Raw genomic sequence first — 19357 nt, forward strand, 5'->3', positions numbered from 1 at the left:
TCCGGCATCTCCAGAGTCTGCGAACACCCCCAGAAACTCAGCATCCAGCATTTCAGCCCTGACGCCGGAGCGCACCGGTTTACAGGCGACCTCAGAGGCGCTGCTGTGACAGAACAGTTTGCAATGGACACGTCTGCACCGGAACCGAGGACCACTGAGGTTTGTGAGGTGGAGGAGGCAGAAGAAGCTGTAAGCTTGAGGAGAAGTAGTAAATCGTCAGTTTCCATTTAATTCCTGCCTTTACGCAGGGTGGAGAGGCAGCGCGATCCGCCGCCTGACAGTAATCCTCTGCCCGGGAGGAGCAGGGAAAGCCCTTTCAAGGCTGAGGCAGAGTGAGGGAGGGAGAGTTTTAAGTCGGACGGGGAACGAGAGAGTTGTCATATTCGGAGCTTTTGCCCTGCCACTCGAGGTTTAACGGGGCGACTCTCATTCAAGCTTCTGGGAATTAACTTCGCACCATGAGCGGACCGACGGACGGTAAGCAGTGTGCGCGAATCTGCCTGATCAATACCACAGTGTCCTGAGAGGGCTTAGCTTGAAGTAGACATAAACAGCCTCTCGCCAAGGTTATTGATCACTGGCTCACTTATTGACAGGCTGTTAACTAGCTTTTTTTTGGCTGTGGCATTTTGAAACAGAGCATGATATTGGTTATAGATCGGTGACGGGATTCATCAATGTTTTCCTCAATGTCATTGCGTGTTGCCAGATCTGAGGACTGTCAGCAGTATGAACTGACTCATGAGGGACTCCAACAGTAGAGAAATTTCCAAAGTCATATCACCCAGCAGGCTGTTTCCTTTTATTGACCCAATATTTAAAATCACTACTCGAACATTTACTTTTTGAGGCAGATTTTATTGTTATTATTCTTATTCTATTATTCTTTGTGTGTGTGTGTGTGTGTGTGTGTGTGTGTGTGTGTGTGTGTGTGTGTGTGTGTGTGTAAGAGAGAAATCATTTTTGTAGTCAATACAAGTAAGACGGTTAGAAGACTTTGTGATGGCTTGTCAGATGTATTGTCAGATGTATTTTGGAGAGAAGAAGCCTGCTGTTCTTTGATAGCTGGAAGACAAAAGAGCTCATCTGTAGTTGACACTGTGCTGGGTGCACATATTAAAATGCATCAGTGACTCAACATAGCACCAAATAAAAGCAGGTTTTTTTTATCAATGTGAAACCACCTAATCCCAGAATTGTATCTCTGAAGGAACATAGAACAAAGTGGATCTGCTGCTTCTATACAGTGCTTTCCAGTAAGAGCTACCAAGCAGCTGCCTTCTCCTCCTAGCAGCCATTCAATTTTATACCTCCCACCACAGGGAATAGTTAACCTTATAAGGGCTTTGGTGGTGCTACACTTGTACAAGTAGTACCATGTCAGTATAGTTGAGGCCACCCCCAGCTGAGTGACTGTAACCCCCACAAACTCTGCCACAGAAAAGAAGAGGATTATCTGTTTGCTGGCTGATTTGGTTCAGAGCTTTATTGGTATATTCATGCTTTTTACCAATGAAGTCACAGGTCAGAGTAAACATGAGATGCTTTCAAACAGAGCAGAATAACTGGGGTGACTTATGAAGTCACGAGATAAATCCGATGGATCCCCAGACTGTTAAATGATTCATGCTTTAGATGTTTTTTATATTTTTTGCATGCTTTGTGTGAATCACTGGATATCTCAACTCTACTGCAACTCAACTATTCAAATAATTTAACTTGGTCAATCAGTGGTTTCCAGTCGTTCGTTGGGACCCATCATGAAGTCTCAATTATACAAACGTAAAAATTTCAGTGGCTTTACTTATGAGTTACTGCATATTAGGCATCATTTGTGCCATTTTATTTTCAAGGGGTCACTAATGCACTCCTCAAAAATAATAAAGGGAACTCTTGATCATCACAATATAACATGAAATCAGATAAACTTCATAAATCTGACCAGTCAGAAAGCATTTCACCTGCTTTAGTGCAGCTGAACGCGACAACAGGTGCACTGTTGTAGTCTCTTTTTATCCTTCCTGACCTCCTTTCCGTACTTCGGCTTCTTGCTGGTGTCCTTGTCAATTCTTTTAGCACCAGATGATGTCTGCTGCTCATTGAGATTGCACATGTAGTCCAGCTCCAGCACGTATTCATACGTGGTTTTATGAGAAGGTTTGCTGTGTCTCTCAGCACAGTCTCCAGAGTGACTGGGCGAAATGAGGAGTACTGAACGCAGCTGTGGTTTGAATAAGAACAGGAGGCCTGGCATTGCCAGAGCCCTACTAAATGACCTCTAGCGAGCAATTCATGTGCATGTTTCTGACCTAACTATTACAAACAGACTCCATGAGCATTGCATGAGATGCTGATGTTCTCTAATGGGATCTGTGCTCACAATCAAGCACAATGCAGCTCAGTTGGCATTCACCAAGGATATCCAGATGTCTGTGAAGAGAACAGCACCTCTAGTGGACCTGCCAGTTCTGGTCTTCTCTGGCAAATGCCAAGTGAGAGAGAGATTGGAAATTCTAGTTACTTTTAATAATTTATCAGCATCATACATCCATGATAACAATAACACTCACCAGCCATTACACAAAGTACACCTGCCTGTTACTGGGTTGCACCGCTTTTGCCTTCAGGACTGACTTACTTTTTCATGGTATAGATTCAACAAGGTGCACGAAACATCCCTCAGACATTTTGGTCCATGTGGATTTCATGGCATCACACAGTTGTTGCAGATTTTTTGGCTGCACATCCACGATGTAAATCTCCTGTTTTACTACATAAGTTACTCTGTTGGATTTTGATCTGGGACTTGCGGAGGCCATTTAGACTCATTGTGACATTCCAGAAACCAGTTTGAGATGATTTGAGTTTTGAAGATGAGCACACTGAGGTCACAAAAAACATCCACATGGTCAGCAGCAATATTCAGGTTGGCTGTGGCGTTTAAATGATGCTGAGGTGGTACTAAGGGGTCCGAGAAAAGGCCCCACACACACCATAACGCCACCACCACCTGAATTGTGATGTAAAGATGTTTACATCACATTCTGACCCTGCCATCCAAATGCTGCAGCAGAAATCGGGCTCATTACCAGGAAAACATTTTCCAGTTTTATTATTGTCAATTTTGGTGTGAACTGTAGCCTTAGTTTCCTTTTCTTAGCTTACAGGAGCTGCACCTGGTGTGGTCTTCTGCTGCTGTAGCCCATCAGCTTCAAGGTTTGAGGTGCTGTGCGTTTTAAGACTATCCTCTGCATACTTTAGCTGTAACGAAAGGTTATTTCATCTACTGTTGCCTTCCTATCAGCTTGAAGGAATGTGGCAATTCTCCTCTGACCTCTGACATCAATAAGGCATTTTCTCCCAGAGAGCTGCCACTCACGGATATTTTATCTTTAAAATGCCAGTAGATCAGCAGCTTGTGAAAAACTCAGACCAGACTGGCACAACAACCATGCTGAATTCAGAGTCACTTAAATCACCTTTTTTCTTCTTTCTGATGCTCAGTTTGAGCTTCAGCAGGTTGCATTAAGGGGTACACAGGGTACCTAATGAGGTGACTCTGACTGTATATATAAATGACACAGCGATTCTCTCATCTGTAACTGGAAAGAAAATGTATTTTTTCACTGCACTCTGGTGTTAGTGTCAGTATTATCATTATTATTAAATAGTAATAATGTCATGTGATGTTAATTTCCTTTAACTAGCTCCTTCATTTCCTTTCCTCCAATGGGAGCCTCTTATTTTTCATCACAAATCTGCAAATTCCTGAACGTTTTAGTCAAGGTAATATGTTAGGAAGACCGCCCTTTTTGAATAAAAACAGATATTTTTGATTATTGTATTGGTCATGTATTGCTTAAAGAAGCAAATGTTATACAGAGCAGTTATTTGTTGTGTGGACAGAACTTTTCCTAGCTCCATTATCAAGAAAGCAGTACCCATGCTACACACACACACACACTGCATATACAGTACACGCACACAGCACGAGTTCAAATTCCAAAATTTAGATCACTTAAACCTGCTAATAACACACACACACACACGCACACAGTAACACATTTAATTTCTCAGCCACACACAGGTGGCTCAAATCTTTCTATGTCTGTTGTTCCAGTTCTTGTGCTGCCATCTGGCTACAAAACCAATGCCAGCTTCTGTGATACACACACACACACACACACACACACACACACACACACACACACACACACACACACACACACACACACACACACACAAATGTGTGTGTACTTGATGATATAATTTGTTAGGAAGCATTTTTGTCCCAGTTTTACCTTTTCTTTATCATGAAAACATTTTTAGATTCACAACCCTCTCTTTCCGTGTCTCTCCTGCTGTTACCAGCTTAACCTGCCAGCGTGGTGTTTGCTGTGATTGCATAATACTCTGAGACACAGCAGCATTAACTGTAATGTAATTGAATTGAGCAGAATACAGTAGAATTGTTGCTCAGAGTGCTGTACGGTCTGTTGAGCGCAATTTACTTTTATGGCAAAACAAAATTTAATGAGTCAGGCAGTGAATTTTAATCCTCCCACTGCTCTTTTCCTGTGCTGTCCTTTCATCACACAGATGTGGTACATGGACATGTGTGTCTGGGAGAAGTTAAAGAAAGGCCTTTTTCATTAAAATGGATTTGACTAGTTTCATAAGGATGACAGAGGTGTAATCTCACAAAGACCCCAGAGTGCACTGTTCTCTCTCCAGCAGTGTGTGTATCTTTGCTATTCTGCATGTATGTTGAGATTTGACATCATTCAGAGCTTTATTGACATATGCAAAAAGATTAAGTCAGAAAATGCAATGCAATGGTTTGCTGCCATCCAGGATTAGAAATGGAAAAAGTAAATATATAGGAAAGGGAAGGTAGTCAGGACTGAGGGAGATTGCACTACCTGAAGGCAACATTGTAGACATAGAGGACAGAACTTGGAATCCCACAGGCAAATGGGAAACATGAAGAGCTCGCTAGAAAAGCTGCAACCACCAAATACCTGCAGAGACTAAGACAAATCCTGTGGAGTCAGTCGAATGGGAAGAACAACCATCAACACCTACGCCCTGCTGCCCGTTAGATATCCTGTTGGGATAATCAGCTGATCAAAGGAGGAGATTGAAACCACTGATCAAGGCAAGAAAGCTGCTTTCCATGCATGGAAGTCCAGCACCCTGAGACTGTATGCTAAGTGGAAGGAAGTAGTTGGAGGACTAGTGATTGTCAGAACCACTATTATCAGGAAGATGACCACGACTGACCACTTGCTTAGTCAATACCACAGGCAGCAGAAATCTGAGAAAGAAGAGGAACCATCATGGAAGGACAGGTCCTTGCATGGCATGGACCACCTTTACATAGAAGAAGTGGCTGATATTGGGAAATCCTACCAGTAGCTAGATTGAAAGACAGCACAGAGGCATTAATCATGGCAGCAGAGGAACAAGCTCTGAGCACAAGATCCATAGAGGCTGCGGTCTACTACACCAGTCAAGACTCCGGGTACAGGCTGTGTAAAGATGCCCCTGAGACAATCCAGCACATAACAGCGGGTGCAAGATGCTAGCAGGCAGGGCATACATGAAACGCCATAACCAAGTGGCCGGCATAGTATAGAGGAACATCTGTGCTGAGTATAACCTGGAAGTCCCGAGGTCAAAATGTGAGACCCCCCTCCAGGATGATTGAGAATGACTGAGCTAAGATGCTGCGGGACTTCCAGATAAACTGGTGATGGCTAACCATTTATAATGGACATGGACATAGTAATGGTGGACAGACAGAAGAAGACAGATGATAGATGTTGTCTATGTGCCTTGCAATAATAATGGTTGTAAGTCAGGCTAATCTCCCTTGCAGACTAAGAGGCTTCTGAAGACATTGGGTACAAAGTCAATCTCTTCATGTTTTGTGAACATTCAATCAAGTGTGTACGCTGGTGTGTCTGTTCTATTACTGTAAATGTTTTTATTCATGTTTTCTGACTTACTGATCCAACAGGATTGGTTGCCATAGTGTTTGTGCACCATTTAACAAGAGTGTCATCTGAAGGCCACACTGACGTTTTTTTTTTTTGAGCGGTTGATGTTGGAAAGTAATTGTTGCCTTGTAGAACTGATTGCTTTCATCTTAACTCATGAGGCAAAACTGAGAAACTGTTTTCAAATTCATTAAGATTCATTGTTTTGCCATCCCTGTAACAACATGCTTGGCTGAAAAAGGCGTTTAAAACCTTGTCATTTTGAGGCTGTGGAGCAACTGGCTCAAAAAGATAACAAGTAACATGCTTTTTCATCCTTGCCTCTCTTCTTTTCTCTGCCAGCAGTTCAGTACCAGTCGAGCCTCTATGGAGGAAACAGCAGCAGCAGCTCTCCCGTCTCCAGCCGTGGAAATTCACCCATCATGTGTGAGCGCTGTGGGGAGGTTTGTCGTGGGGAGGTGGTGCGTGTGAAGAACACACACTTTCACGTTAACTGCTTCACTTGCAAAGGTAAAAGAAAAAAAACTAATAAACCCACACACAAACATGCTTTATGTATGTATTTATTTTTTTGTTTTTTACATTACACACACATAAAAAACTCATTAAGTGTGCACCACAGTTATATCTGCTTCCGTACTCCACTCTTAGCCTTACATACAAAGGTTTAAATTCATTTGTTTTTCAGTCTTGGTCTAATGCATTTCATCCGCATCAATTTACATAGTTAAATATTAAATAATTACTCAGACAAGAAGGAACCAAGGCAGTTGAATAATTGCTAGCTTCTTCTTGCTCACTGAAATGGAGGCTGAACCACAACTTCACCGGGAACAGCCAGAAAAAATTAGAGACACCGATTTGGAAAATAGTTCTGTCTCCAGAGACAAAAATTATGTTGATGTAGGAAATATCATTTAGCACAGTGGAAAGATCATTGGTCATTTAAACATATAAGGCATTGTACTTCTGTCCAGATTTTCCGGCCACATAACATGCATAATATCATATTTTAAATCACCCAGATGCACATGTAAAGAAAACCAGTATGCATAATTGTTCAAGGTCTGTTAAATAACTTTCCTCCTTTTTTCATGTTGTTCCAATTCTGGATACTCACGAAAAACCTGGTTAATTGGTCAGAAAATGAGACTGAAATATGCACAACTGTGTTTTTAGACAGACTGAGGTCCTGTGTAGAAAGTTATTTAAAAGACTGCAATGTTTTGAAGTCATTTAACATATATTTATAATAGAAAATGCCCCCAGTAAAAAAAAAAAAACAAACTAAAAGAAAACAATAGGTGACTTGATACTAAGAAATGCGTTTTTGTTTTTTATTTTATTGTCCTCTTATAGAATTTGATTCTTGCAAAATGTTTCAGAAAAAAATGGTCTAATGATAACGTCTACAAATGAACAAGGTTAATTAGTCACCTGACTGAGCATTCCTGAGAGTTCAGTCTCTCGGGGATGCTCGAAAAAGCACCAAAGTAAGAAAAAAAAGACAGAATGACTGATTGAATGACTGTGATCTTCAGGCCCTCAGGAGACACTGAAATAAACAGTTTGTAGCTGCAGCCATTAATGGAAAACTCCACCATGCAAAGAATCACATATCAACAAGTTCCAGAAGTGCCGATTTAAGGAGCGCTGCATCAATGCCATGCATAAAGTAAAATAAATAAAGGATTTCTAATTTACCCTAGCGGAAAATTAAATTATATCGATGTTAAGGAAGCGACTTTTTTGGAAAATACGCTTACCACACTTGCTTGCAGAGATAAAGCTTAGCTTTGCCTATTAGTTTCGCATAGCACAAAGACACAGTCTGGGTGAAACAGGTAGCATGGGTATGAATATTGCTGTTCTCCAAAAGAAAAACTGACCCTCTTGCAACTAAGGTTAGCAGTAAGGTAGTAACACATAGGCAAAAAATTGTATAAAGTGAGCAAATCTCCAAAAATAAATCCTAGCTGTAAGCAGTGGATGCAGGTGTAAAGAAGCAGAGGAAAGATTTAATCATTTAGATTTAGTGTGAGGCCCTGTTTTTAGAAACACAGCTATACGCTGTTTTAAAAACATGTTTATGCATGACAGTGTGCATTTGTGCATGTAGTTGTGCGTGCAAACCCGGAACTATATATGTCACTTGATGTCTCTGCATGGTTGAGCTCCACCAGCGAGCAGGTGGGACAGAAGGCACTAACACAGCTTTGCAGTCAGCAGCTAGCTTAGCAGTGCAGTCAGCAGGTTTTCAGCCCCTAGTCAGACTCCAACCAGCTAACCTCCTTTCACGGGCCGGGACCTACACAGTCCCAAAGCATACTGCAAGACAACACAGTTTTCTCTGTTTGATCTGACAGAAGCATCGCATCAATGCACTCAGTCACAAAGCACAGAAGAAGAGGATTTTCTATTTTTTTTTTCTTTTCTTTCATGGAACGCCATGTTTTATCTCACGCACCATTACTTACAGATGCAGATCTTAAAATAGCCTGAGGTGAAATGACTCTTTTGGTTGTTTGGATGAATAATTGATTATCTGCTCGATTGAAGCACTCACTCCTCCTGACGGGACATAAGCCAGATGTACTGACAGAAGTGTCCCGTTTGATATTAAAGTTCATATTATTATGGACAATTGATCTTGCAGAGTAAGCTTAATGACTTTTAGCTAATGGCACAGTCCATTAGTACTTCATCAGCAGAGGAGACGTCAGCTGATGGAGCAGACAAGAATCAAAACGTCAGCTTTTAGTACACAGATGTCTGGTTTTTCCACTCTTCTGCTTGTTATCTTCTTCTTGCTTCTGCTCTCCCGTGCTGTCGCTCTCTCGTCCCACCTTCTTTGTTTTTTAGATGTGAATGTCAGTGAGTTACAATGCATCTTTGGTAAACAGCTTGCCTGTTAACGTGACTATTCAGGAAAGAACAGGGGTATTTTTAGGGAACAAAGACATTAGAGTGAGACGGATGAGGCAGCTACACTCTATTTTAGAGTGACTCCAATTGTTTTTTAATGTGTTGTGAAGTGACTAGTGGTGATGGTGGTATGCAATGAAATCAAGATCTTGGGCCTTTTTAATGACATATAAATTAAACGTATTGAAAACCTGGAACTATTTAATGACAGTTAATTATAAGTTTTCATTGAGTCAGAGAATAGAAATCTAGATCAGACTGGCAGTATAAGAAGTCTGTGATGTGATGCATGAAGAAAAGACCGTGCACGGTTTTTCTGACACTTTTAGTCGTGAAAATATTAACCAGTTTGTTTTATTGAAATGTCTCAACAAGTATTCAGTCAATTTTTGTGTAATTTGGTGACTTAGCAGCAATAACATCAAGGTATATTTTTTCTAGGACTTTATCAGTCTCTTACATGGTTGTGGAAGAATTTTGGACCACTTTTTCTACAAAGTTATTTTAGTTCATCGAGGCTTACAGGCATTCATTTATGTACAGCTCTCTTCAAGTCCCACCACAGGATATCATTTACCAACACCCAATTATTTTCTTTTTCTGTTGTAGATTTGCTACTGTGCTTGAGATCATTCTCATTTTGTATGGCCCAGTTTGGACCACGCTTTAGCTGTTGGACAGATGTCCTCATATTTGACTCTAGAATACTTTGGTACATGGTCGACTCAGTGACTGCAGGGTGTCCAGGTACGGTGGCTGTAAAACAAGCCCTACATCCTTATTCATCCACCGCCATGCTTAACAGTTAGTATGAGGTGTTTGTGCTGATATACTGTGTTCTCTGTGCATTATGGGCAAACATCTCCACGTTGGTCTCATTTGTCCAGTGGCCACTGGATGCAACTTAACCTAAGCTGTGCTGCCATGTTCTTTTTAGAGAGAAGAGGCTTCCTTCTGGTAACCCTTCCAAAAAAGACATAATTTCTCAGTTTTTTCTGATTGTACTATCATAAAATGTACCATTTGGTATGCTAACTGAGACCTGTAGAGTCAGTAGCTCTTGGGTTTTTTCAGTTTTTCTAGCCATTGCACGGTCTGATCTTGGCATAAATTTGATGGAAACTCCACTCCTGGGAACACCAGGGCACTGTGTTAACACACCTGAATGCTACAGAACAGCAAACATCTGCTGTTATAGAGAGAGTCGTACCTGCTATGATCAGTTAATGAAGTGCATCTCATTAGCCGCACCTTCTGCTACTTACCCCCTTAATTCCTATGGAAGCAGTAAAGATGTACTTTTTTAGAGGACTGGTCAGAGCGTTGTATGTAACACTCTGTCCAGTATTTAACCTATTTTTATAAAATTAAGCTCACTACCGTGCAGAAGTAACTTCATCCCATGTGCAATTTAGAGCTGAAAGTTGTACCAAAAAAATGGCCTTGTACACATTCTAATATACTTGTCATCAATGTGAATTTTCATAAAGCAGATAAAAAAATGTGGCTGCACATAATGATTTCTCTGAAAATCTCTCATACAGCATTTCATTTAAAATCTGACTGACAAATGTTGACTATTCACAACCTCAGCATCAAACAATACTGCCAAAATCCATGCTGTAGCACATAATTCTGCCTTTGTACAGTTAGACCACAGACTGATTAGACTCGTGCTTTTCCCTTTTCCCCTCATCAGTTTCTCTTTGATCCTTCTGTCCCGATCACACACTCATGCAAATCCAGACGCGCTACAGAAAAGGAAATCCATCTTAAATTGATGATGCTAATAGATGAGGGAAGACAGTGACGGGATGGCAGATGTGTGCTGGATGGACAGATCAATAGCCTCATTGATACCTCCCTAGAGTCCCCCCGCATCTTTCTCTACGTCCTCATCCCTTCACTTTGCTGTCTGCTTTCCTTTCTCCTCACATATGATGCTCTTTCTCTATTCAGCTTCCTCTAATCTCTCCCTCGACTCCCATCTTGCCCTTCTTCGTCTTCCTCTGTCTTGTCTGAGCCTTGTGTCTGAAATAATCCTCTCTCCTCGACATCTCTGCTTTTTCAGGCAAGAAAACTTCCCCATCTACATCATCTAAAACCTTCCAGCATCTCTTTTCTGGTAAATCTATTCGAACACTGGCAATAAGGAAAAGTGCTCGGAATTTTCCTTTGTATTGAAACAAGACAAGACAAGGCTTGTAATGTCTTCCCTCAAAGGCGGTGAAATATCGGCACGCACTAATTTATTTTGATAGATCATCCAGCTGCAGGTGCTTTGCCTTCTCAAATGAATTTAAAACAGACTCCTATGATTCTAGTGAAGCTTGCTGCCAAGGCTGACCCACTTTAAGATAAAACAAGTTTGTGTTTCACAAGTGAAACATACCAGGAGCAAGAGTCTGTGTATTTTATCACCATTAGTGTGTGCTCAGCCATACACAGTCATGGATGGCCTGGCTCTTTCTTCAGAACAGACTTCAAGGGCAAACTGTAAAGCATTAATCGCTGTATCAGCTCTGCTTTGCAGCACTTTTTTGTGGTTTTGAATGAACATTTGCTGACGTCCTTGTGTGTTTCCATACATGCTTGTATTCTGTGTTTGTACGTGTAACTGAAAGCCAAATCACAAAGATGAGACAGTCCACACCACACCTCCAGGAGTTCCTTTTGTTTTGCATCTTCATTATATCTGTTATTATTAAATCTTATTCATTTTTCTTCTTTGAATCTTTCCTTCATTCACTCAATGCTTTACTTCAGGCTTCAAATAAAGAAATCATTACTTGCAGTCTTTCTGCCAATATCGCGTGTTTGTGGATAAATGCATTCACACCTGAAGCACTTCAGTCTAATAGGCTTTAAATCACTATTAACAGCTGTAAAAAGAAAAAGTACTTGGATACTTGAGTGCCTCTGACAAAGTGCAGCTGAACCTGTCTCTTAAAGGGAGAATAAATAGAAGGCTGGGGAACAATTAAATCGATGAAGCAGGGCGTGAAAAAAGGGAATACAGTTTACGAAGCAAATTTATTTAATGGTTGATATTTAATTTATTTATCTGTGCTTTGGGAATAGTTTTTATTGTTTTCTTGAATAGCCCAGTCTCACGGCAGTTTTTGAAACAATCATAAAAAATACATTTTTTCATGTTTATGGGCACAAAGCAGGTAGGTGTGACCACCGCAATCAGGAAAACAAGTTTTGAAAGACGTGTCGTATTTTAACCCAAGCCGTGAAACTTTTTAAGCCTAAACACTTTTAACTGACAGTACTTTTAATGCCTAACCTTAACCAAGATACATATTGATAATGAAAAAACTGTGATATGTATGTAAGGTTAAGATGACTTACACCTCCAGCACCCCTCCTCCAACCTCCAAATTTTTTTCCTCAACTTTCCATAAGTACATATTCAATTCAATTCAATTCAATTCAATTTTATTTATATAGCGCCAAATCACAACATAAGTCGCCTCAAGGCGCTTCATAGATACAGAGAAAAACCCAACAATCATATGACCCCCTGTGAGCAAGCACTTTGGCAACAGTGGGAAGGAAAAACTCCCTTTTAACAGGAAGAAACCTCCGGCAGAACCAGGCTCAGGGAGGGGCGGTCATCTGCTGCGACCGGTTGGGGTGAGAGAAGGAAGACAGGATAAAGACATGCTGTGGAAGAGAGACAGAGGTTAATAACAGATATGATTCAATGCAGAGAGGTCTGTTAATACATAGTGAGTGAGAAAGGTGACTGGAAAGGAAAAACTCAATGCATCATGGGAATCCCCCGGCAGCCTACGTCTATTGCAGCATAACTAAGGGAGGATTCAGGATCACCTGGTCCAGCCCTAACTATATGCTTTAGCAAAAAGGAAAGATTTAAGCCTAATCTTGAAAGTAGAGATAGTGTCTGTCTCCTGAATCCAATCTGGAAGCTGGTTCGTACATATCAGAGTGGACTCATGGAAAATCATGTCCTGGGCCTTAGGAGTTGTGTTGAAGATAAATAGATTACTTCTTGATATTTATAGACTGTTCTGCAGGCCTTGTGATTACAGGACAATTTTATAACCTCAATAGTGCCTTAATTTCATTGCTTTGCAAATCACAAATTAGGGTTATTAGTGAGACTTTGTTAGAGAAATTAGATTTCTATTGATTGTTATTTATGTCAAGTGAGAAGTCGTGCAAGTTAAAGTGGTTTCAAAAACTGCTCTCTACACATGGATTGAACTGCAGATGAATGAGCTAATTAAACAGAATTTATTCAAACCCCTCTCACTTCACTTGCTTTTCTTATTAAGAAACCAAAGTAATTAGTTAATGTGAAATATATTCATCTGTACCCATTTAAGCTTCTTGTTATTAAACTACTTGATTTCCTGTTTAATTAAAGGAATAAAAGACAAATGTGAGGCAACTTTGAAAAAGCAGGCATGATGCAGACTGAGATCCCCAGTTTTGCACAAAATATAATATAAAAGCAACTTTTACACAGCTGAATAAACGTCAAGCAGATAACTGGTTATCAGAAATGTGAGATGCTGGAGAATATACTCCGGTGTCCTGTTATATTTTAGATAGCAAGGAGTTTATTAAACTTCACTGAAACAATCTGCAAATTTCATTTAAATTCAATAAACTATCATCTTGTCTTTATTTTCAGTTAGCGCATACCTTAAACATTTCAAGCTGTAAGCTAATGATAGTTATATAAGAGCAGATGCATGCTGGTGCAATAAGCTGTAAGTTTTACGTCCAATGGATGATGATCTGATTAGTTGACTAATCGCAAAAATAATCGGTGACTAGTCGACTATCAAAATAATCGTTTGTGGCTTACACTGCATATAGGACTCTCTGATATGTCAGGTTTTATTTAGCTCCTGGAGGAACTGGTTAATGCTGATTCAACACACAGAGCAGTCTAAATATTAAAAAAACAAAACAAAACAAAAAAACCCTCCTTCAGTTTGGGACAGCAGGTGAGGGTCACGGAGTGTCAGGGGTAAGGTCACATTGTCCTAAGGTCTTGTTTGACAGGGTATGGATAGAAGTGCCTGACAAGTCTCTGACCTATATGAACATTAAGGCTCAGTCAGCAAGTTCAAGTAGCAGTGGGAAGATTTGCTCCAACTGTCCATGAAAGAGTAAAATGTCATGTGACAGAGGGAGAATAATGGATGGTAGCAGGCCGGCACATGCTCATTTATATTCTGGGAGTTCACTGCTGTGACATTTTCGTCTTCTATTATAATTACACTGTAAAATGGTAAATGGTAAATGGCCTGTATTTATATAGCGCTTTTACTAGTCCCTAAGGACCCCAAAGCGCTTTACATATCCAGTCATCCACCCATTCACACACTGGTGATGGCAAGCTACATTGTAGCCACAGCCACCCTGGGGCGCACTGACAGAGGCGAGGCTGGCAGACACTGGCGCCACCGGGCCCTCTGACCACCACCAGTAGGCAACGGGTGAAGTGTCTTGCCCAAGGACACAACGACCGAGACTGTCCAAGCCGGGGCTCGAACCGGCAACCTTCTGATTACAAGGCGAACTCCGAACTCTTGAGCCACGATCGCCCCACTGTAAATGTGTCAAATGAATTTTTTAGTTCAATGGAATTATTTGTGGTCAGGCATGTGGTCAGGCATGCCCTTGTATTTTAAAAGACTACATATAGGGATGGGCCTTTTGTGGCAGTATCTGCGTACATTTTAAAGAAATGACTGCAAAGGAAAAAAAAGTTTTTATAAGATATGGTGAGCTACTGGATGATGTATCAGCCCTCCTTCCAGGTCTTGGGTCCTACTGTGTTCATTAAAGCCGTTGTCTTTTTAACGTGCTTTAATGCTTTGTATCTTCTTTTATGTGATGCAAACAAGCCCCTAAAAATAATCAGTGGTCAATGTCAGGCTCTCTGGCTTTTTATTAGCACTAGCATGCTAATAAAATGTGCAGCACTATGTGCAGCAGGTCTTTTAGCCCAGTTTTAAAAACTTTACAATGTAACTGTAGCCCAACGGCTCATGGTTCACCAGACTCAAAATATTTGAATGCTTCAGAAAACAATCATTTAAAGCTAACTAATATTTGAATGGGCACATGAAGCCTAGTCTGTTAAACTTTCCTAAAAGTCCTCTTCACATGGATTGGACCTGAAGTGGGTTTATATCAGTTTCACAAAAAAATAGCAAAGCATTGTGTAAAGATATGCCAGCAGCTGATATGTGCATAACATGCAAATATTAAACTGGATAAGCGTATTTACTATCTTAGTTTAGTTTGTTACTAAGCTAACAATTGCTAGTTATCACTGAACACAAAGCTGACACTATAACGATAAGTTTGTGTTTTAGTCATAAACCAAAGCAGTGGCTGAATGTGAGTATCATCAAAGGAGAATTGGTTAAATACCAGGTTCAAATAGTTCGACAATAAATACCTGTACAATACTCTACAATCACGCCTCGCCGGCTTAAAAGTCTGGATTTTGAGTTAAGGTTGTTGTTTTGTTGAGCTGGCAGCGGGAGAGATGCAGCTGTGCGTGTCCAGCAACCGTCATTAGTGAAATACAAATGATCAAAATGCCACTAGGTCTGTCGTGGATATTGTTGAAATGATATTTCAGTCTGGACCAGCAGTGGGATTACACCTACCTACAAACTGACTGCTTTTGCCATCCCTAGTAAGATAAAACTAATAAAAAGGTTTAAATATGTTTAAATTCACCAGTGAAAATTAAAATGACATAAATATTTGTTGAATGCTCTCTGGTGATCTTGATTATTTGAAAAATAAATATGAAAGGATATCAGCCTGTATAAAATTCATGCATTGATTTTTGTCAGCGAGAACAGCTTTTGGAAACTGGCCTACGATTTGAAATCCAAAAATAACAGAGAGGCCTCTGGAGAGGCCAAGTCTTAACAGCTCCCACTCTTCCCTGTTTCCTCTATATCTTAATAGCTTTCCATTGAGACAGTGATGAATGTGTGAACGTTATCTGCATGGTGAGAAATGATGGGATGTGTATTTGAGGCTGGTTGTGTGGCTGGCAGAGTTGGACCCAAACGCAGGACTGGGGAACACAAAGGAGAAAACTAAAAAGTGGCTTTATTAACTAAAACAAAGTACAAAACAACATGAGGAAAATCAAACTTTCAACTTAACTGGGAAAACGTGCTGCAGAAGACACAACCATGATGGATGATGTAAAAGAGAGCAAAGGGAGATTCAGACAATATAGATGCACCAGGTAATGAGGGAAATGGGAAACACCAGGGAACACAGCTGAACACAATCACAGTAACGAGACAAGGGGTGCCAAAACCAAACACAACACACAGGAGACGAGGGATCATTAAAATAAAAAAAGAAGTAATAAACACTAATGCCAGGACTAAGACGCCAACTTGACACAGTGACTGGAGATAAACAAACATGGCGACATGACTGACTGGGGAGACACAAAGGGAACATAAAAGATGATAACTAAAGATTACATAACCTAATGAGGAACAGAGACTGGAAACAAAAGGAAACCAACATAAAAAAAAATAAACCTCGAACCACAATAATCGATATTAAAACTCAGAGGCACCAGGAATATAGAACATGAACAAAGGACTCAAACACAAAACTCATTTTAACCTAGAATGAACCTAAAGACCTACAGAAGCGCAGAACTATAATACAAAAATGATCAAAAATGAGAAAAATCCCAAAACATCCTAAAATCTCAAAACCATGACAGGTTGACTTGCTTGGCTTGACAATATTTACCTTTTATATGTCACATAAAAATGGCCTTTTGTTTTGACATGCAGTATGTGAGTACAATGAGTTCGAGAATGAGTGCTTCAGTAACTGTAACTCTTCCTCTGTGAACTGCTTTAGTCTCAGCCCGACTGATAAAGGTCAGGCTGGCATTTCAAAGTTGTACAACAGCCGCTTTGCCAGAGGAGAAAAGAACCACCCACCCCCACCCAAAGAACGCTTAATACAGTATTGTTATCTTTTTTCCTACACTACAAAAGTTTACTTCAGAATCTTCAGGCTAAATAATAAGTAACGAAATACTTAGTACATAAGACAGACTGTTAGCCTTCACTGTGAAGAGTTACAAAAAAGTCTATCACAGTGTGAGCTTTGTGCTTTAATTCGGGTCAGAGAGAAATTAGAACCTTACTGTAAAAGTCATCAGTTTAAATGCAGCAGTCAGTGTGTTGTCTTTACTTTGGGATCCTATTTGTCAGACACTTCATTTAAAATATTGTCATTTATTTCTAAAGCACTGAATGAATAAGGATTGAATAAACTTCTCATAGTTCTCTGTAGTGTTTACTATTATTCCACTCTTTTTTATGGTCAGCAGTCCACAAATGATTATTGGCATTATTGTAATAAAATGTATATTGAACAGCAATACCATATAAATCTAACTTTTAAGGTGTTATAAGGTAATTGTAAAGCGAGTTGGATCCTTTTCAAAACCCTTTAAATATATTTAAATGAAAATTCCTGAGTTTGGCTGCAGGCTCATATTGTTACTTAATGTTGCTTTACCATATTTATGATGTCTTCAGCTTTCCTATACAGTTCTATACATCTCTCTCACTCCTTCTCTCTATCTGTCTGAGCCTCTTAACACACTGGCTCAGATTAGATCCACTCACTCTGTTGGGTTTAGAGCCATTAGCTTAATTAGAGACTAGACGTTCAATTCACTGTCCGATATCTTGATCCGTTGGCTGCCTTTCAGTCGTCTAACCTAAAGTACGTAAAGGTTTCATCATACTGCCTCTGTGGATAATGCAGCGTATCCTGGGCAAGTCCGTTACAAATTATCTGTCAGTGACAGACGTGCAGAGGTGAAAGCATAGCAGTAATTTGATTCTTTTTAGATACTTTCATGGGAAAATATCTTTACACTGGTTCCACTACGTAAGAATTTTTGGTTAATATAAGCCATTGGCTGACACATATTGTAATAAATACTATAAAGCACAACTGATGGCAGATGAGGGACTCAGCTCCCTCCAGCTGGAGCAAATAGCTGTTCAGTTCCTTTTAAAACACCTGATCAACCAGCTGAGCAGAGGCCGCCTAACCTTCACACACAGTCGGACTAGAAGCAGTCACTTGGCTGCACTTATCACACAGCTCTGCCTCCACATAAATGTATTTAAAGTTGTGATTTGTAATTGGACACATGCAGATAGAGACAAAATTCCATATATAGTATATAAAACACAACACGTGCAAGCTAAAAGCAATACAAATTAGGATCAGGGTTCTGTAGATGCTGTACCGTCTGTTGCAGGACTTCTTGTTCTTCTTGTCCCTGAAGATAGTTCTGTGTGTTTCCTACTCAGTGTTTGGAGTCGCTGTTCTCCATGCACAATGTGAGGCCAGTCAGAAGCCTCCCTAATGGTATTACATAATCAGTGAGACTCCAAACATTTGAAGTGGCTGAAACTTTATTGCACCTTCATTTGGATGGACAAGCATAACATACTGTATGAGTTAAGACACGATGGTCGCTGGTCTAATCCCTAAAAGCAGATTAGAGTATTAACCCTTCTGAGCTCAGAAAGGACAACAGCTCGTACTGTACTAATCTACACCCACAAACAGTACACGCGCGCGCACACACACACACACACACACACACACACACACGCACACGCACGCACTCACACAGAATATTAATTGTGACTTTAAATCAGCCGGTGAAACCTTTATGTGGATAAGTGGATTAATACTGTTGATTGTGTCAAAGAAGGCTGTCAATTAAAGTTTCTTAATTACTTCAGCAGCTTGTGGAACATCATACATACTGATCACATACATATTTGACCAACTCGACACCCTGTTCTTTTATTGGTCATGACAGTTTGCCCTCAATAACATGACTACCATGAGCAACCTTGCCACATTGTAACTATACATCCTTTTTTTTGCTTCTGTTTATGAGAAATGAAGTTCTGTGTCTCTGTTTAGTGTGCGGCTGTGACTTGGTGCATGCGGGTTTCTTCCACCATTCTGGTGAGTACATCTGTACAAAGGACTACCAGCGGCTCTATGGGACCCAGTGTGACAGCTGTAACCAGTACATCACCGGAGAGGTGGTGTCTGCCCTGGGGAGAACGTACCACCCAGACTGCTTTGTCTGCAGCATCTGCAAGTAAAGAATGAGTGTTTCTTCATGTAGACCTAAATGTTGGCAGGCAGATAGTCAAACAGACAGACTGATTGAGTCAGGCAGTCAAAGTAATAAAAAGTTATTTGGACTCGCATTCATCTTGTAAATCTATACTTGGTAGTAGTCTGTCTGAGATCAGTAATAAATTCAGACGAAGGGATCAGACAAAAAAAAAAGAAAGAATAAAATCCAGTTTAATAATCACAGTGGGGAT

At 40.3% G+C, this 19357-nt stretch overlaps 1 protein-coding gene across 5 annotated transcripts in view; it reads left to right on the forward strand.

Annotated features, from left to right (window-relative positions):
• The first annotated feature begins 54 nt into the window (after positions 1-54).
• Positions 55-19357, forward strand: part of LOC147320876 (actin-binding LIM protein 3-like) — a 63067-nt gene continuing 43764 nt past the window's right edge. For 3 of the 5 annotated variants that reach the window (XM_086309093.1, XM_086309097.1, XM_086309096.1), the window contains exons 1-3: positions 55-477; positions 6345-6512; positions 18942-19125. In XM_086309093.1, the coding sequence (XP_086165219.1) occupies positions 459-477; positions 6345-6512; positions 18942-19125 (371 nt within the window). In that variant the 5' untranslated portion in view covers positions 55-458. The remainder of the gene's footprint in view (positions 478-6344; positions 6513-18941; positions 19126-19357) is intronic. The other 2 variants (XM_086309094.1, XM_086309095.1) reach the window with 2 other exon arrangements.

Source organism: Aulonocara sp. 'chitande type north' Nkhata Bay, linkage group LG10, assembly GCF_057382095.1.
Source record: "Aulonocara sp. 'chitande type north' Nkhata Bay isolate Kocher_YH1m ecotype deep benthic linkage group LG10, A_spYH_male_GT1.1, whole genome shotgun sequence".
NCBI lineage: Eukaryota > Metazoa > Chordata > Actinopteri > Cichliformes > Cichlidae > Aulonocara > Aulonocara sp. 'chitande type north' Nkhata Bay.